Source organism: Tetrahymena thermophila, assembly GCF_000189635.1.
Source record: "Tetrahymena thermophila SB210 genomic scaffold scf_8254664, whole genome shotgun sequence".
Lineage (NCBI taxonomy): Eukaryota > Ciliophora > Oligohymenophorea > Hymenostomatida > Tetrahymenidae > Tetrahymena > Tetrahymena thermophila.
Genome location: NW_002476431.1, coordinates 413,812 through 434,285, shown reverse-complemented (window position 1 = coordinate 434,285; position 20,474 = coordinate 413,812). Strand labels below are relative to the sequence as shown.

Below are 20,474 nucleotides of genomic sequence, written 5' to 3'. Positions count from 1 at the left end.
ATTTGTTAATAAAACTAATTTGATTAAATTTATTGATGAAGATACTACAAATAAAAATTTCAATTATATTGAGAACATATTTTTTTGATCAATAAAAGTATTAAGGTAAAATCGGATAACTTATGTATTTAAACATGTCATATAAAAATTTTATTTCAACAAAACGAAAAATATTTTTTAGTGAAATATGTAGCTTTATAAAATTTTTCAAATGATTTTTAACTTAGAAAAGTATATTTTTTTAAATTAATAATTTATTTAAAATGATAATTTTACTAAATCAAAATAAAAAGTTATTCAATTTAAAATTCATTTAAAAATATTTTATTTTACTCATTTGATCAACTAATTTATTTTTTTTAAAAATCTAAAAGTGGAGTTTTTTTTATTTTAATAAAAAAAATATAAAAATCTAAACAAATTCTTTCTAGCTTATTCGTTAAAGTGAAATTTTAATAAAAATAATGAATTTTATTTCTATCTTTTTAATAACTTTCAATATTATAAAATTTTTAATTATTTCAATAATTAAAAATACTAGATTAGTATGAGTTAATGTTAAATAAATTAGACATTTTTATTTTATTTTAAAGTTTTTTTAATTTTTTGTAAGCGACTTAGCCTTTTTTTAAATTAAGTGAGTCTTTATACTACATTATATTTGAATTTAAATTTTACATCATTTGTTTTTAATAGTTGTTTTGGCCAATCAATTGATCATTATAGATACAATACTGTTTTTTATCTATTTTAAATAAATTGATTATTATATTAGACCAAAGCGATAGAATATATTTAATTTGATTATAAATAGAATTATTAAATAGTGAACCTATTCTATAAATTAAAAAAGTTATAAGGAAATAAAAAGTAAAAGATATTAGATTTCTATGGGATTTAATCTTAGGCATGCAACAAAAATTGCAGCTGTTATTTGTGGCTGTTTGTTGATCATAGTATCTATAGTTAGCTTTGCAACCGATACCTTATACCCAATCAATGCAATTTTGGACATTTATTATATGTATCTATAGATTAATGTATTTATTTTATTTTATCAATATCTATTTAATAATACAGATTTTTTGGCATTTCTCTTGTGTGCGCAGAATGGGAGATAGTTTATGTTGTAGAAAATTTCAGGCTTCTAGCTAGCTTCTTTGGTAGAGGAATATTTTGCATTTTGTATGATTATTTTAAATGAATTCATTGATTTATTTATTTTTTATAGCTTAGGAACTATATTACTAGATGATAGCTCATAAAAAACTTCGTAAAATTATTCTATATTTATAAATTCTTAGGTGTTTTAATAATAAAAAGATCTATTTTATCATTAACTATTGGAATTATTTTAATTGTTGTTGGATTAGCTTATGAAGTATTAGCATGCACAGTAATTAAAAAATTATAGATATTTTCAGAGAGTTAATTTTGAATATTAACAATAGGTAAAGAATTAAGATAACAGTGGAGCTGCTGCAGCATAAAATGCAGCTTAAGGAACAAAAGAAAAAGGTTTAGAATATAATTTTATAAATAATTTCTTTATAATATTTTATAACAGAATAGGAACATATATAAAATAATGTATGAATATTTAAGAAAGCAATCAATTATACATATTACTAAAATATAAGAATGTATATAAGAAAAGAAAAATTTTGATATATCACTCTTAACTATCAAACCAATTTATAGATAGATATATAGACTTTTCTTAAAATAATTATAAATAGTATTCTTCGTATTAATCATCAAAACAAAGTCTATATATAATATATCCTTATTCATTAATGATAAATTTTTACATATAACGAATTATTCATTTTCGTATCAAATTAATTAAGTAAATTCAAAAATAAATTGTAAATAATAACCCATTTTTTATAAGCATTAAAAATAGTTATTTTATTTTCTTTTCTTTATGATTGATTTATAAATTAAACTGAATTTTCATTTTCTTTAATAAATGCAAAATTAAATATAAATTTCCTACCTAAATATAAAATGTAATATTCTGTGATTATCGAACACTTTTTTGTTATAGAAAAGAGTGCTATTCTTTATTTTGAAATAAAATTTTTTTTTTTATTAATTATAATAAATAATGTTTTTGTTATTAAAATTAACTGGTTTGAGTAAAGCCTAAGTTTTAAATATCAAGTTAAAGCAAAATTTAAAAGAATAATTAAAACTTTTAAACTCCATTTTCATTACATTAGCTCCTCATTTTTTAAGGCTAAATTAAAAAATTAAAAAAATTTTTTTAAAAGTGGCATTAATTAATAGGATTTTTTTTTAATTCTAAAAATAAAATTTAATAGAAAAATCAACATTTTATGAATTATGATCATAATATTATTTGTTTACTTTTTTTATTTAGGCCATTTTTTGAAAAAATTTGCTAATGGGAGTAGCATTAATATATCAGGAATTAAGGTATTTATTATTAATTTTAAATAATCTTATAAAAAATTTAAATTATTTATTAAAGTAAAAACATTACATAATTGTACAATAAAAAGAAATTAAAATGAATGTATAAGCATATAGGAAAATCATTTTTATTATTATATCAGATGTTGTTAAAAGAAAGGTTGTAATTATGTAACTAAACTTGTTGTGAATTATTTATTTATGTCTTATTAAATGCTTTTAAAACCTTTTTCTACTAATCCTTCCTGCTTTTTATCATTATTTATTGTGTTTCCTTGAACTTTAAGCAGTTTCATATTAAAGCAGTTGTTTGTTTTTTAGATATTCATATTTGATTATCCAATTAAATTTTAAAGGGCATTCTAACCAGCTTTAAGCTGTGTGTTTTAGGTATTATTTGTAAAATTTACATTCATTACTAGCTGTTAAACAGCTTAAATGGTCTGTTAATTTTAAATAGCAGAATAATTTTTTTGAGGATTCATTTTTTTAGAAGTGTTAGAAAAAGAATTTTATTAATATTTTTATCTACTTTAGGTTGAAATAAAAATATCTTTAGAGCTATTTTTTGGTTGAATAACCAATTACTATATTTGTTCTTGGTTTGTTATGAGCTGATTAACATTATTGCTATTTATTGTATTTATTTGTTAAGCAATCTTTTAATTGTTTACTTTATTTTAATTGTTTTGCATAAAGGTCTAACCCTAATTATCCACAGAAAAGCTAATATTTTTAGTTTTTCTTATAGGCACTGTATTAGATATTTAATTTAACTATTTCATATCTGAATCTAATTAGTTATTACTTGGTGGTCTAGATTTTGAGTTATCTTAATTTTAAATAGCTTATTATTAACTAAAATTATTTATTCTAGAAGGTTATGTAGACGATATAGAATTTGTGTTTTATTAATTAATATTATTTGGATACTTTTACAATATTTTAGACTAAGAAACTGAAAATGCTTATGCATTTTAAGGTTATTATAAAATAGAATTTTACATCTGAGTCTATTGTAAAATCTTAAGAGGAATTCCATTTGTTCCACCCATAACTCCATTTTGATTATTTCCATTTTATTCAGTAGCTTATTACTATTTTTCTCCTTTTATTTTGTTTATTTTCTATAAAAGCAAATTCTTAAATTTATCTGTCATAACATTCAAATTTTATGGATAATTTATCTTCATTTGGTCTTCTGGTTGCTAATATTAATAATTAATATTATTATACAAACCATTTTTATTAGATTAATATGTTAATTATTATAATTAACTCGAAAATTAGCTATTGGTTATATTATTATTGCTAAATTAGTTATTAACTAAAGAGTATTCTTTTTATAAATTTTAATTTGGGTTATTAGCCAACATGTTAGAATAATCTTGTGTTTTCTTTATATAAGGTTAATTTTGATAATTTCGCATTCTACTTTTCTAAATCTCTTCTTCATTTTATTATAATATTTTAATTTCGTTACCATTTTATTGAAAATAATTTAATTTGCTAATATTGTTGTTTGATTAGTTTATTTAAGGAAGCCTATTTGATTAATTTTATTACTATGCCACAAAAATCTCATTGTAATTAAAATTGTTTCCATTTAGATTGTTAGCTTAAGTTTGGCTCATTTAATATTTATTATTATTTTTTTGATTTTATTGTTATAAATTTTAATTATTTTATGAATTAGTTGAAGAGCAGCTTGAAACTTCTGCAGATTCTCTTTTTTAGTTTTATTTGTTTTGTTCTGATTCTTCAATTTTTTCTTATGCTTATAATTATTATTACTAAGCTTGCTAGCCTTTAGAATTCATTTAATCAAAGTCCCTTATTATAGGATATGCTTAATTTACAGATTAAAAAGAATTTTAGTATTTAAAGCTAATTTTTTATGTTTTATTCATTTTTAAGTGATTTTATTGAGGGGAAGAGTTAAACTCTTTTAGAATAGTTGTAACGACTTGGCTTTGTTAGCTTTAGGCTCGTTTATTCTAACCAGTATCCTAATCATTCACCTTTTTACTACTTTTTTTCTTCTTTTTAGAAAAGACAAAGTAGCAAGCAGCTGATTCGCTTGTTGGAGATTAAGGACTTTCATCATAATCTAAATCTTAATCTAAAAATTTATCTAACTTTTGCTTGATTACACTTTCTGATTAGTTTTTAAAGTTATTATCTGAATTAGGAGTTTTATTTGTAACATATATTTATCCTTATTCGTTTTCATCTTATATATTGATAACATTGCCAATTTTTTTTGTTGAATTTTATTTTGAATTTGTGTTTTATTGACAAAAGCTTGCTTCCATAACTGAATTTTCCTCATTAAACTTTTTATCATCTACTTCATCATCTAACTCTTAAAAACTTTAAGTTTTAATAATGAAGTCTGTTCCCTATATACAATAATCGTTTCTTGACTATTAAGTTTGCAAAATAGTATCTCCTAGAAATGATTGCTAAATATCAGTTGATTATTTATTAGTATGCAAAACACTGTTAGATTTTTATCTTAATGTTTAAGATTAGTCTGTAGTTGATTGATCACAGTTTCTTTATGATATCTTTATTTCATGACAACTATTTGGTATTATTTCTGTTTACTTTTCTTCAAAATTATTTAAAGTTTCAATAGGAACCAAATTATTTGTTTCTAAATTTTAATTATTTTGGCTTATTTTAGGTCTCATAAGAGCAGAGTTGCATCTAGAATTAGTTAACCTAATAATTTTTAGTTTATTTTGTAAATTTGTATGATCTATTTTATGATATTTAGAAGGCGAGAATGCTCTCTGTTATTATTACACTGTAGAAGAATAAGTTTGTACTTAGTTTAAGCAGGAGACGGTTTTAGGTTTACTGACATTTGAATTATTATAAATGTTATTGTTTAGGATTTAATTTTATTAACTATTTATTGATTATGACGCTTATTGTAAAGGTGTTGCATTGTTTGATATTTATTATTGATTTGTAATTTAATTATTTACATTTATTGAATTATTTGTTTTCTAACTACTGTTCATATATAAAGTAGAATTTTAAATATAACTAGGAGGTGGAGTAAGTACTTGTGAATTATATTTCCTATTTTTAGTAGCAGCTGATTTAACTATAAACATCTTTTAAGTAGCAACTTATGAGAAATTTCCCAAATCTCCCTTCTTCTAAAAATTTAATAAATCCTCATTTTATGAAAAGAAATATTATTAAAAAATAGAAGATTAATAAATAGTATTAGCATATAACTCTCTATCTTCTTTATCTCTTTCTTCATTTACTTATTTTATTTTTTTAGGAAACTTGTTTCTATATTTATCATTATAATTCTAAACAGTGCTATTTATATATAGATTTCTCTGCTTAGATTATTCGTATATTTAAATGTATACTAATTTTATATCATCAACTCCTTTTGCTCTCTTCATTTTCTCATTGAAAGTCTAAATATTTGAAAAATCTATATCTGATATCACAGAATTAACATTTGTTTGTTTTGTTATCTTCATTTCTTTCTCTTTTGACACAAACTAATAATTTTCAAAATATTAGAATAAATAATGTAAAAAATTTTATAAATATCTGAATCAAATAATTTTTTAACTTTTATTTTTTTTTTTTAAAAAATTTATTTATTTAAAAAAAATATTTTTAGATTTAACTCTTTATTTTATCATTTACGGTATTACATATTTATCATTTTTGATATTTATTTTAGTTTATTTTAATTATCAAGAATTAATAATTTTTTACCCATGATATCTAAAGAGTAGAAGGAAAGACTGAGAGGTCACTTTTTTTTATTGAAGGATTATAAATTAAATTGGATTAAACTTGCTAAGTACTAGGATTTCCTTAATTGTTTAGCCTTTATCTTAGAGGTGATCTGGCATTACTAATATTCATAGGAGTTTGTCTAGGAGATATTTTTTCATCTTAAAAAGGACCTTCAGTTGGAATAGATTTTTTATTTTATATTAATTTTAGTGGAGAACTAGCTTGCTACTGGACTTGTTTTGCTAATAAGCTCTTTCTTCTTTTATTTTCATTTTCGTTGTTGACTTGTTTAGAATTCTAAATTTCTTTAAAATCAATGTAGTTATCTTTTACACTATTTTTACAAGAAAGTTCGTTTTCCTTTTACTATTCTTCTTCTTTTGCATAAATTAAATCAGTTTTAGGTATTTGCTGCTATGCTTGGTCATCATTAAACTATTTTAAAATGTTTCCAATAAGCTTAATATCTTCATTTTATTTGGTAAGAGAAATTGATTTTTTTTTTAAGATAATATTATTATTATTATCATAAGATTCTGCTTTAGAAGAGAGTTAAGAAATTTTGTTTTCTGTTTCATTGATATTGTTTTAAATAACAGCTCCAACTTTTGAAAGTTATATTTTAAGACTAGAATGTTAATTATCAGAGTAATTAGTACAAGGAATTTAGGATTTTGACCTTTAATTTTACTTGGTTGGTTAATAGGTATTATTTTGATTGTTTATTGAATTTTAATTATTATTTTAACTATTTTGCGTTTACTATATTCCTCCTTGTTAATTACTTCCTGTCTGCTTATTTCTTTGTATTGATAAATATATCATAAATTTTTTAAAATAATCTCTAGAGAACTCTACTAAGTATTTCAACATATCAGGCACAATTGAAATCTATATTTTTATAAAATGTTGATTAATCACAAATGCATTTAAGATAAGTATATTTAGATTTTTTGTTTTCACATAGAAATGCAAATCCATTCTATATTAATTCAAATTTTTTATTTACATTATTAGATCTTGCAACTTAACGAAGAGTTAATCTAAATTCATATGCTTGTTCAAAAGGAGAAAAAAACTCAGTAAAAATTTTTAAATATATATCTAAAAATCTTTTATTGAAATCTTCATCATACTGAAGTGTGCTTTTTAATTGAAATTCTGGCCAAATTAGTTTCATTATATCAAGTGATTTTTCGCATAATATCCTAAGAATTTAAAATAATATAAATTATCTGATAAATAACTTAAAGATGCTGTTTTTTAATAAAGAAAATGAACTATAAAGCAATTAATTTTTTAAAAATTAAGATTCGTTCATTACTGTTTTTATTCAAAAGTATAGTCTTTTAAAGCTTTTAACACGTTAAGTATCCAATTTTCTTTTTCTGTTCTAAATTTTTCATCTTCTTTAGCTTTACGGATGTCTTCTACTTTAAGCTATTCATTTTAAGTTGATAAAACTTTATTTAGCTCATGAACTTTGCTTATTCTTATTCTAACTAGCTAATAAATTTCATCCATTTATCAACTTATTTTCTGTAATTTTAAATGCTATAAAAATATAATTGTTTCAATAATGACAATTTATATTTCTTTAAATAAAAAGAGAGTAAGATATTTTAACTATACAATATTATCTCTTATTGCTATTTGATTAATTAATACTTTGAGATTAATTGATTGATTAATATTATTAGTTCTCTACTCAATTAACCATCCAATCTCAATATTTTTTACATCCAATAACTTTTAATGTTCATTATATATTTCTTAATATATAATTCAAAAATAAAAACAACCATATCAATAATGATTAAATTATATTTTAAGCAACATGCACTTACCAAAGGGATTTTAACTAACTCAAGTTTTTTCACATAAGCTTTTAGCAGAAACATCTAACTTTTTTAATTATAATTTCCATTTTTAAAATTTTAAGAGAAATCTATTTTGTTGATTTATATCAGTTTAAAATAGAAAATTATCTTTCAAATTAACTTCTATATTTAATTTTAGTTATCATTTTATATTTTTTGAATGATAAATATTTAAAAATTTTTTTAAAAATTAAATGTGATAAAATAAATTGATATATTTTAAAATAATATTTAAATTGTTATTAATTACTAATTAATCAATAAATTCCTAATTTTTTTCTGAAGATTTATACATTAAAAGTTTTAATTTGTTGATTTTTTTCAATTATTTTAAAAAAAAATATCTTAATAACAAATTTTAACACAATTACTTATTATCTAAGTTTAAAAAATAAATCTTTATCATTTTAGAAAAATTGTTGTTGAAAAAACCTAAAATATAAAGTTCAATAATGGTTTAAATTAGATTTAAATTTAAATATTTTATCTTATTTATATCCTAATAAATGTAAATATTTAAATTCTAGTAAAATTTATAAAAAATTAAAAGATTAATAAATATTTTATATTAGATTGAATAATATAAATATAAAATTATTAAAATTTTAATTTTATTCAGTATCCTTTTTCTTTTGTTTTTTATAAATAACCATTAAATAAGTTATCTAAATTAACAATATTAATTTAAAAATATATAAAGATTATTGCATTTAAAATTATTTATATTAATATAAAAATATATAATAATGAAAAATAATATTTTTTATTATGAATAATTCAAATGTTTTGATTTTTATTTATCTCTCTTTAAGTAACTTAGAATTATTAAATTTCAGATTAGACTAAACCAGTAATAAAATCTAAATTTAATTTTAATTTATTTTTTTTGTAATAATAAAAATATTTGTATTAAAAAAAAGATAAAACTACTGTTTTTTATCATTAAATAATTACAAAAAATTTTTTTGGTGAAAATTAAAATATTTTTTAGGAGTAAAAGTAACTTAAAATTTTCATTTTTTTTATAAGTTGTTAATTAAAGAAAAAACAGTATGTAGTAGTTGAATTTAAATTACTTTTTATCTGAACGGTAGAGTTTTTACTAAAAAAATGTAATACTATTGTATATGAAAATTTAATAGATTTTAATAAAGCGGGAATCAATAATTTGTAATAATCTTAATAATGAAATTTATTTATTTATATGTTTGTTTGTTTATGAAAATATAGTCGTTCAGTATTCAGATAGTTGTTAAGTAAAATCAAAATTAAAAATTAGCAAATTTCTAAATTTATAGAAATAAAAAGAAATCAACAAAATAAACAAACAAACAATCAAACAAACAGATCGAATAATATAACAATACTTGTTAAAAAATAAGCTTAAAAGATAAAAAAGCACTTTCAAATAAAATGTTTTAAACTCCAAAAATGAAGTTATTCAATTTTGAGTAGTTTTAGTTTATGCTTAATTAAATTTAAATAACTTAGCTAAACGAATCAACGTCTCCTAGCAGCAAAAATAATATGAAATAAAATCCTTATTAGATTTTAAATTAGATTATTGACAGGAGGTAGACAAATGCATAATCTTCAAACTTAGATCTCAACTCTTATAACAGTTAAAAGTAATTATAATAATGCAGCGTAAGTTGTTAATAAAATTACTCTTCTCCTAAGAATTAGTAGTATATTTTTTCGAATACCACTTAGAATATAGGTTAAAAAGGAAATGTTTAATCCCTTAAATAGTCTAATAGCAACAAATCTATCGGAGCATATTCTTCAAGGTCTAATTAGTAAGATAGGTAGCAAATTTTATAATAAAATTTAGAACACAAAAAAAGCATAAAAATAAGCAATAGCAACAGAAATAATGATTTGGTTGGTACAGTTTTAAATACTGCTCCTTGCTATTCTACAGTTGAAGAATGTAGCGATCATGTAAGGGATCTGAATATTTCATATGAAGCAGCAGACGAGACTATGTAAATGAAAGAATTAAGCTGCTCTATTCAAGATGATTAAATTGAAGAAGGCATTGAGAAATAATAAAAAAACAATAATTATAATTTGAATTTGAACAATTACAACAAAAGCAATTAAAGATCTTCTTCTTTTGATAGGAAGATTATAAGCAAGAATTAATTAAATAGAATAGAAGATGATAAAAATAATCCTACAATAATTTCAAGATCAAATTCATAAAACTAACTGGACCCTCTTTTACAAAACTTGAATGTCAAAAAAATGTGTGAAGTTTAAAAGCATTACTGCAAAAAAAGAATCCGTGAATTTAGATAACCTTGCGAAGATATCGTCTAATATTAGGAGTTTATAAAAATGATTAATTAAAGATGTAACAAAGAGAATACTACTAACTTAAGCTCCAACCGCCGAATCAAAACAGAACATTCACAAAATAGTTTAAAATAAAAACCCCCAACAGCTTAGTATTAATTTAATTAAAGTTAAAACTCGATCAATAGCCATTAAAATATTTTATCTAGCAACAGCACTTAGCCTTAGCAGAATTTTGTAAGTAATTGTAGTTAAACTTGCTATAATCAATATTAACCATCATTTTAAGGCTGTTAATATTAAATCGCTTAAGATTAAATTGCTAACTGCAATATCTTAAAGCCTAAGCAAAATAATAACTAAATTCTAAATACCTAGAACGAAACTACATATAGTGAGTTGAATTCAAAGATATTTAAATTTAAAAAGAAAAATTAGCCCTCTCTTTAAGAAAATATTTTAGCACATTAAATATAATAATAACACTTTTCATAATTTAATTCTAATAAAGAAAATAGTTTATGTGACGTTACAAGCTAAAAAAGTGGAATTAAAATAAACACCAGCTACAATTAAACCTAGAAAGTTAATTAAAATGCATCATTAAACAATTAACTTTCTATGCTTATTGGATCTCGTGAAAATTCTATTTCTAACTATGATAGTAGAAACAGCAAAAGCTACACAGCTAATTAAAAAGTTTAGTAAAAGCAAGTTCCATAAAATGTGATATGCCCCGCTATAAAATAAGCATAATAAACTCAATTAAAAAATATACCTCAAAAAAATTAATCTCCATTTTACTCTAAAGGATCTTAATAAGAGAGAGAATAAAAAAATATTATGTTTAGAGAGTAGAGAACAAATTCAAATGTATCTTACAATAGCAAAAACAACACTAGCTTTAATGGATAACAGACTAGTAAAAATTGTAATTAGAATATTATTCCTTTAAAATTATAGAATCCTCCTCAATTAAACATCTAAAATCCACTAATTTCATAACGTTCACGTGTCAGTACAATGGAAGGATATGAAAGAAATCAATGTGAAAATCCTTAAACTCATAATAATCAAAAGTTATCTAATTTATAAATTTACCGTCAAAACAATATTTCAAAATCATCAGATACCACTTCTACTAACCAATATTACTAAAACTTAAACTTAATAACCAACTAAACCAATATTTGTGGATAAGCTTAAAATTTTAATAGCAATAAAAATGTTGTGCCCTTCAATTAATCTTATTACAAAAGGTAATAATAACAACAACAGTAATAATAAACAGTAAAATTCACAAAAAACTTAAAATAGTTGAATTTTAATTGTCTTAATTATATCAGAAAATATAAGGAAATTATAGAGCTATAAATAGTTCCATTTATGTAAAAAATCCCTCATGACGACATTTTAGAACACCAAAATGCCTATAAGTAATCTTTACTAATAATGAGTGACTAAGTTGATATTTCTAGCTAAGAAGACTTGTAAAACTTCTAAGATTTTCTTTCATTACGCTCTAAAAACATTTACAACCAATTTTTATCTAAGTATGGTATAATGCTCTAAATTTGAGTTATACAAATTAAAATGCAAGCAAGAAATCATACATATAACATCAAATTGACATATTTTTCAGTATTATATTTTAATTTATTGTATATTAGCATCTTATCATATATAATCAATATAAAAATTATAACTTTTACAATATCATTTATTTTTTTTAAAAATGTTAAATAATGATTATATGTTTATCAATAATTAGTTTAGAACAGAAGAATATGCAATTTTTGATGCCTCTAGTTATAGAAATAGTAAATTATTAAAGAAGGATTAATAAATACTATTTTCCAATTTATGATCAAAAAGATATTTGAGAGATAATATTTGCAAAAAATAAATCATAATCATCATTAATTTTTATTTTGTACATAAATGGACAAAAGACATAATAGCTTCAAAACTAAGCCAAAAAATAATTTTGTCTAAAAGAAAAATGCTGGCACATTTACACACTTTGTTAGCGTGCCATTGAATGATCCTCAAATAAAAAAATAAATCAGAGACTTGTAAAATAATATTTATAATGATATGAGTGAACATTAAAAAAAAATTGTTTCTCCAAACAATCCAGACATATTTCATATAACACTTTCCATGCTAACACTCCCTAGATAAGAGCTTAAGGATAAAGCTTCTTAGGCATTACTAAAATTAGGTAAATAGTTTTCAGATTTGCATAAAGAGTCTGTCTCTGTTAATTTAAAAAATTTGGGATACTTTAAAAAGTCTCATAGAAAATATCCTGGAAATGATGAATTTGATGAATTAAGTTTGATATATTTGGATATAACTCAAAACGAATTATATGAAAAATTAGAGTAAACATGCCATTTGATAATTAAAGAATACATTTCATAAGAAATTATTCACGAAGACGATTTAAAATCAATGAACATATGCTTTAAAAATAGCTAATATAAACCCGAAAAAATGCATATAACATTATTTAGAATTCGAGAATAATAGTATCAAGATGACTAAGGAAAATATTAATGCTATAACTGGAGATCTCTATTTTAAAAATACGGAAATATTGACTTAGGGCAAGTTAATGTCCCACATATTGATATATCAACTCGTTTTGAATATGATGAAGAGAAGTTTTATAAGCCTCTTCTCCGTCTGTAAATTGCTAATTTGGCTGAAAAAAAATAAGAATAAAGTAACTAAATTAACAATGAGGAAAGCAAATAAAATTGATAATATGTAATAAATAAATAAGCTTGATATAAATAATCTATCAAAACCTTTTTGTAAATTTTCATGTGAAAACTTTATATAAAAAGTAGTTTTTAATTTTTAGACTGAAGAAAAAATGTTAATACTGATTTATTTATTTATTGACTGGCTATTATTTATTTTTTAAAAGCAAAAAATTTTAATTTTTAATTATGAGATTTAATGATCATTTAAAGTATTTTAAAAAGGATTTATATCATTCTATTAAATCAAATTTTTAATTTTTTGTTATTATGTAAAAATAAACTAAGAATGAATTCATTGATACATACAAACATATATACATAGTAGTATTTTTTATATATTAATTGAATGAAAAATTAGAAACTTGTTTAATAATTAATTTAATAATAATTTAATTTTTGATAAGTTATTCTTTAAAAATTTTAAAAGGCCATTTTTTACATCAATTTAAATAGCTAATCTAGATATTGAATTATTTTCTATTATAAAAATAATAATTTAATTATAATGAGCAATGTTCCTATGCTAAATGAGTGCGGGTATATAATTATTCCCATTTAAATTGTTTGAAACTTACTTAATATTTGTTTTGATACTATTTCATTGCTTAACAATTTATAAACTTTTCTTTATTTAGAGCATGTAAAATGAAATTCGAAAATGCAGCTTAACTTGCAAACCACGTTAAAAAAGTAATTAAATTGTTTAATAAAATGTTCAGTTTAGATTTTTTTATAAAATGGTATGCAATTAGTTTTGTTCTAATAGTGATTATAATAACCTCGATAAGCTTAATAAAAAATATAATGAATTGAGACAGGGGAATGGATCATTGAATTAAAATTTAGACTAAAAAGATCAATAAGCTTTAAATATTGGACCGTTAACAATTTCACAAGCTAAAGGATTGATGAAAACATAGGATCCATAATTTAAAGAATTAGAACGTGTTGCATAAAAAAAAAGAGAAGAAGAACTAGAAGAATAACTATTAAAATATAAATAAGATAGATAAGCCTTTAGAGCTTAGTAAAGAGAGGATGAAGAAGCGTTGTCTTCACTATATAACAAATACGAATCTAAAAAAGATCTTGAACTGCAGCAAAAGGTAGAAAAAGAATATATTTAAAATTCTCTTAATGATCCTAAATTGAATATTCTTTAAAGATAAAATCTTGAGCAACTTTAAAAATAAAGAGAAAATTTATTAATGAAATAAACTTAGTTAGTAGATAATGTTAGCTAAATGAGAGGGGTAATCTATCTATCTACTTATTGAGTTTTTTTTATAAAATTTATACAATTTAGTATCTAAATGATTAAAGTAAATAATCAATTATTTTTCGTGAATAAATAAGAGCACACCAAATATGATGGGACAAAGAAACTATTAAGATTTAGCAATTTAAGAAAAGAGTGACAAGCTTAAGCAATTAAGATAATAATAAGAGGACCTTGAAAGGGAAAGGTTGAAAATAATGTCAAACGTAGATAAAGCTAAAGCAAATGATTATAATAACTTACCTAAATCTTAACTTAGCAAAGCAGGAGCAAGTTTAGTCGGCTTCAACAATAATCCTCAATAACATTAATTTTAGCAAGAAATTTACAGTAAAATAATTTTTTTGATGTTTTTGTTTTAAGTTTTAGAATTCTATTAAAAAAAGCAATTAAATACATTAAGATAAATGTCTAAATAACTCCAAAATATATTAAAATAAACCATTAATTTTAAAATATTTAATTAAACAAAAAAATTACTTCATCAAGATAAAAATATTTTTGAAATTTAAAATTAGACAGACCTTTATCAAAACATAATAACTATGATAATAATTAATAATAAAACTTTAATCAGTAATAATAATACAATCCGTACTAACTGAGAACTTAGTCAAGTAAAATTAATTTAGTATTGCAAATGTATCTTACAGCTTTTGCTAAAAAATAGGGGATCAAATCATTGAGTAAGAGAAATAAAAAGATTGGAAAACTCATTCTTAAAAGATGTTAGATGATTTAGCTAAAGCTAGAACAGATTATTTAAAAGCTGGTGGCAAAGATCCTAAAATTATATAAAATTTTGATAACTTGGAAAAATTTTATTTAAATCCAAGGCTTAAATCAGCTAATAGGATAAACAGTTCTTTTGACATTTAATCTGTTTCTCCAGCAACTAACAATATTCAAAATGTGAACAAAGCTAATTTACCTGATATGTAAATGCAAAATTAAATGGCATAAATGGTTTAACAACTATAATAATAAGTACTTGCTCTTTAAAAAGAATCTTAGTTTTCAAGAGTGCTATTACAATAAGAGTAAGAGTAAATGAGGTTAAAATAAGAGTTAGAAGCTCTATAAAAAGGATCATAACCTATTATTAATCAATAAATAATACCAAATGAGCAGGCTGTACATCCTTTTAATAATCCTGTCATGTTTGGAAAAAATGGTGATCCTATAGTCTTAAATAATTAAAATAATTTTACTCTTTCTTAGATTAACAGTAAATTGCATGGATTTTCTGAGCATGGAGAAAACCCATTCTCCATTTTTACCCCTCAGTAAGAATTTCTACTGCAAAATGAAGTAAGAACTGTAGACTTAGACGAGGAAGAAAGAATTTTAGCAAATTTATAGAAAGAAGAGGTTGATCAGCTAAGAATATTAAGTCGTATTCCTGTAGGAACAGAACTATATAGGTAAAAAAAATATGATAAAGTAAAAAGAAATAACATTTAATACTTTTTTTATAGATTTAAGATGGAATAGTATAAAGAACTCAGCACGGTAAAAGCAGAAATGGAGAAAATAGCTAATGAATAAAAACTGCAAAGGTTAAGAATGGAATTTGAATATTAAAGAAGAGAAGAAGACCGCTAATTTGATAATGAAAAGTGATATTTTAACATTATTTTTAACCAATATTTTTAAATAAATTAATATAAAATGAAAAGATGGAATGATGATTAAAGAAAGTGGATTCTTGCATAAAGAATAAGAAAAGATCTAGGTCCTATAGGTGGTATAAAATAATATGATTAAAATGATGGATTAGTCGTTCATTGGGATTATATACTTGGGCTTCCTAAAAGAACTAATTTCTCCCAAGTAGTATTTGGAATATTTAATAGAAGTATGGAATTTTATAAAAATTAAATTTATTCCTAATAATGTTTATTAAAAATAGGCGACACATTATATTCCCCTAAAATAGTTGATCCTAAAGAATGCGAAGTAATTATTCAAATCCTTTTCTTGTTACTTATAAAATATATTATTTATTCTAGGTTGAGAGTTCTGAAACTGTCAGATGCATTATTGGAGATTCTCACTAAGTAAAATTATTATGTTATTTACAAAATTTTTAATTGATTTAAACTTTATTAATTCCTTAGATATTCGATATTCCACCAAATCCTGATGCATTATTGATAATGGAAGTATAAATACCTTATTCTAAGAAGTAAGGAGAAAATGTTAACAAAACAGAAAGCTATGGCTGGACTCAACTTGATTTATTTGATTTAAAGAGAGAGCTAAAGTATACATTTTAATTTTTAAATATTTTTTTAAAGAAATTAATTAATTAATTTTAGGAGAGGAAAATTCAAATGTCCTTTGTATTATCCTCCAACTGACTAAGCTATTACAGTATAAGAAATTAAATAATTGGAACCTATACCTGGTGCTTGGATTTACTTAAGGATAGCATATCCTAACGATGATGATTTTAGTAAATAGCGTTCAAGATATCCTGATCACACTATGCATGAATATATAATACCTCAAATTCACTTAAGAAATGAGTTAGGTGCTAGGACAGCTGTTTAAAGAGCTCCTGTTATGCCAAAAAATCCAAATTAATCTTATTTACCTAATATGTCATATAATTAATAAGATAACTCTTAATAGATGCAAGATATAACGATGCAAAGTTAACCTGTTTATGAATAACCTCCTGATGATGGATTAAGAAGAGGTATTTTTTTGTTATAAAAAATGATATAATGTCTAAATTATTTTTAATTAAAATTGCTAAGGATTATCTGTTTCTGTTTTAAATGTAGCTAACTATTAAGCAACATCTAATATTAAAGTAAATGCAGCTCTACTTTAATATAACAAACCTGTATATGATGACTAGAATAATATTTGCAGTTTCACTACATCAGTTCATAATCCTTATTCAGAAGAAAGAATGGATGATTTACCTCTAAACACTGTTATTCCGTTACAAAAATAAATCCAAAAGGTAAAATTTAAATATAATTACATTATATAAGTAAAGTTTACTTAATATTATTAAGATAAATTGTCAAACTAAAATTAAAATTTTGTTTAAAATTGACTTACTAATTTAATAACTGGTGATAAATAGGGAGACTTTATGAATAACAAATAATTTGGAGAAATTATTAAATGGCATGAACAATATGAATTTTTAAAAAATATTCCATAACTTTTTTGGTCAAACGATAGAAAAGATCTTTATGTAGGTATTTAAGTTCTAGAAAAAGAAAAACCTAAAAATATTTAAGATTAAAATGATAAAAATTCACATGAAGGAGTATACAGTACAACAGGATGGAATTTTATAAAAGTAAATAAATAACCCAATATAATTAATTCATCAAAATATTTTTTAATTTCAAATTTAACAACTATAGGTAAATAGGCCAGATGGATCAATTAAATCAGGTATTTATACTGTAGATTTATACAAAGGTACCCCATAAAGGACGCCTATAAACGAAGAGAACCTCTAAAAGACTGGCAAAACAGCTACAGTTGTAATATAAGAGATCATTTATGATGATTCTAGATTTAGAAAAACACCTACAAAAGCAAAAGAGTACTTAATAATTTTTTATATAATTTTTTCTAATTACTTTTTTAATACTTAACACTAGTAAACCAAGACCTACAGCAGAATAAACATCCAAAGTTTATGATGAAATAGATAATGCTGCATTTATTTAAAATATTAAGCCTTAATACAAGACTAAAACTTTCTAAAAGAGAATGGGTATTGATTTCTATATTGACGCTTTGAGGTACCTACCTGATAAAGTTACTGTCTCAAAAGTATTTCAATTATTATTTGTCTTCAATAAAATTCATTAAACTTTTCTTTTTTAGATTTTTATGGAGGTCTTTAATATAAATTACGAAGTTATTTTTGAGGCACAAACCTGCTTACCTGATAACAACTCATTTTCATATAATCCTACATATAATTTTAGGAGAGAGTTAAGAAAGGATCATATTGACCCAACTTCAATAGCCTTAATGACTATTGTTACTCATGATAAGGCAACTAATGCAAACAGAATTGTTGGATTTGCTGCTATACCATTATTTATTACAACAGGAAAAGAACCATAATTTCCAAAAGATTAAAATTTATCTGTAATTAAGCTTTTAAATAAAAATTTATATTTAGAATATATTTTATTTTAGGATGTATTTTTATTCAGTGGATCTTATTAATTACCTTTGATTTCTTAACAAGTAAAGAGGACAGTTCCCTTCACAATAGAAAAATTGTAAATTTTTAATGATAATTCTGCAAGTCAAAATAATATTTTTTTATTAATAGGTATGAATTAGAAAAACTACCTTGTGCCTCCATATTAGTTAGAATATATGCTGCTCCTATGGATGATCAAGGTTTACGTGCGCTTTCTATTGCTGATTTCACAGATTAGAAAGTTTGGCTTTAAAAAGGTTTATTTCACCCAAGGCCTATTTATGGCAAAAAGGTATTCTTTTTTTTTTTACTCAATAAATAAAATTACATTTATTAAAAAGGTTTACAACACATCGTTGTATAAAGCAACAGATGCCGAGATAGATCTATTTCCATTTAGAGCATAAAGGTTTGAGGATAGTATTAGAGAATCAGCTTATCTAATTGCAAAAGGGTTAAACATAAATAAAAAATTTGTAAATTGAATTTTTTTGTTTTGAATACAATATATATTAACATTTTTATTCATTAGTCAGATGCTGAGCTCACAAATTTCTTAGATGAATAAATTGCTTTAACTGATGATAATTATATGATGGATATGATGTATTTTGCTAAATATTCTCAAAAAGCTGGTGTAAAGTTTATTATAGATGGCTTGCATTAAGTACCAAATGAAAATTAACTATATGTTGCCTTCTTTTCTATAAATCCTCCTTTTGGTGGCTTTTATCCATATCTTCCAAGTGGTAACGAATCTGATGAAGATGATCCAGAAGACGCCGAAAATCCAGAATTCAGAGTTTATTTATAAAAAAAATAAGACTTGAAAAATTAACTGGAAATGCAACAACAAAATGTTTAAAATACAGAAAGATCTAACTAAGGAGGATATAATTTCCTTCAACCAGATACCTCTGAAGTATCAATTTAAAATATTTTTAATTGTTTTTATTCAAAAATATAATTTAAAAGGTAAATCTAAGTTCTGTATATTTTTGGGAATCTGCTGCAGGAAGTCCTTAATTTAACAATAATTGGGCTACATTTAACAAAGAATTTAATCGTTATCAAGTTGTAGTTGTAGATGTAAAAAGCATCTCATTCAAGAGTGTAAGATTTTATAAAAAAAACTGCACTAAAAAACATTTTTTAATTAGGTTGATCCTAAATTTGAAGATGTAGGATGGACTATAGTACCACTATTTTCTTATGATGGGTATGTAAATTCAGGAATATTTTAAATTCCACTCATTAAAGGACCTGTTAATCCACAATTCTTGTACTACCTGAGAAAGAAGAATAAAAGAAAATATTAAAATGACAACAGAAGAGATAGAAGATAACCTTGGGAACTCTTGATGGATAAAATGGCAGAAAAGAGAAGTGGATTAAGAATGTTAGAATTTACATCTATAATTTGTAGAGTATTAGATTCATAAAGATAGGTAAATACGAATTTTATTATATTTGAAATTAAATCTAATAAAAAATATATAGGGTCATTTTAATGTTAAATTTGATACTGATAGAATGAACTACTAATATTTACCATAAGACAAAAAGACTAAATACTCTTATAATGAAGCAGTTGCTTTAAAATTGAAAGAAAAAAAGAAGCTTTCTGCTAATATTCCAAATAAAGAAAATCCTGCAAACTTCAATAAAAAAATTACAGATGCTTGCATATAAGGATTTAATTTAGTCAAATATTTGTGAATAAGAAATTTAAAAAATAAATTTTGTAAAATATTAATTAAAAGTAATTTGAAATATATTTTATGCACTTTAATTATTTTTATAAAAAAATAATATTGATTAGA

The 20,474-nt window shown here is 22.5% G+C and overlaps 5 protein-coding genes across 5 annotated transcripts; 3 read left to right on the top strand and 2 right to left on the bottom strand. All coding sequences in view use genetic code 6, as the record gives it.

Annotated features, from left to right (window-relative positions):
- Positions 1-999: 999 nt before the first annotated feature.
- On the top strand, positions 1,000-2,026 carry TTHERM_000522919 (hypothetical protein; the record flags this gene model as incomplete). The annotated part of the gene is made up of 6 exons (XM_012797329.1): positions 1,000-1,024; positions 1,081-1,185; positions 1,232-1,273; positions 1,324-1,396; positions 1,452-1,518; positions 1,568-2,026. The coding sequence occupies 6 exons, from the start codon at positions 1,000-1,002 to the stop codon at positions 2,024-2,026; spliced, it is 771 nt and encodes a 256-aa protein (XP_012652783.1).
- Positions 2,027-2,561: 535 nt separating this feature from the next.
- TTHERM_00522890 (hypothetical protein) lies at positions 2,562-7,746 on the bottom strand (the record flags this gene model as incomplete). Its single annotated transcript, XM_001014467.1, has 4 exons — positions 2,562-5,975; positions 6,199-7,113; positions 7,232-7,430; positions 7,547-7,746. The coding sequence occupies 4 exons, from the start codon at positions 7,744-7,746 to the stop codon at positions 2,562-2,564; spliced, it is 4,728 nt and encodes a 1,575-aa protein (XP_001014467.1).
- Positions 7,747-9,356: 1,610 nt separating this feature from the next.
- TTHERM_00522880 (hypothetical protein) lies at positions 9,357-11,981 on the top strand (the record flags this gene model as incomplete). The annotated part of the gene is made up of 1 exon (XM_001014466.2): positions 9,357-11,981. Exon 1 carries the CDS (start codon positions 9,516-9,518, stop codon positions 11,979-11,981), a length of 2,466 nt encoding a protein of 821 aa, XP_001014466.2. The 5' UTR covers positions 9,357-9,515.
- A 487-nt stretch (positions 11,982-12,468) lies between these two features.
- TTHERM_00522879 (hypothetical protein) lies at positions 12,469-12,915 on the bottom strand (the record flags this gene model as incomplete). The annotated part of the gene is made up of 1 exon (XM_001470718.1): positions 12,469-12,915. One exon carries the CDS (start codon positions 12,913-12,915, stop codon positions 12,469-12,471), a length of 447 nt encoding a protein of 148 aa, XP_001470768.1.
- Positions 12,916-13,682: 767 nt separating this feature from the next.
- TTHERM_00522860 (hypothetical protein) lies at positions 13,683-20,370 on the top strand (the record flags this gene model as incomplete). Its single annotated transcript, XM_001014464.2, has 24 exons — positions 13,683-13,714; positions 13,813-13,867; positions 13,930-14,430; positions 14,534-14,786; positions 14,975-15,073; positions 15,127-15,880; positions 15,935-16,075; positions 16,136-16,314; positions 16,369-16,415; positions 16,469-16,516; positions 16,577-16,722; positions 16,778-17,160; positions 17,222-17,433; positions 17,560-17,781; positions 17,849-18,033; positions 18,092-18,266; positions 18,321-18,590; positions 18,642-18,727; positions 18,781-18,943; positions 18,993-19,127; positions 19,184-19,573; positions 19,627-19,764; positions 19,812-20,099; positions 20,152-20,370. The coding sequence occupies 24 exons, from the start codon at positions 13,683-13,685 to the stop codon at positions 20,368-20,370; spliced, it is 5,121 nt and encodes a 1,706-aa protein (XP_001014464.2).
- Positions 20,371-20,474: the final 104 nt, after the last annotated feature.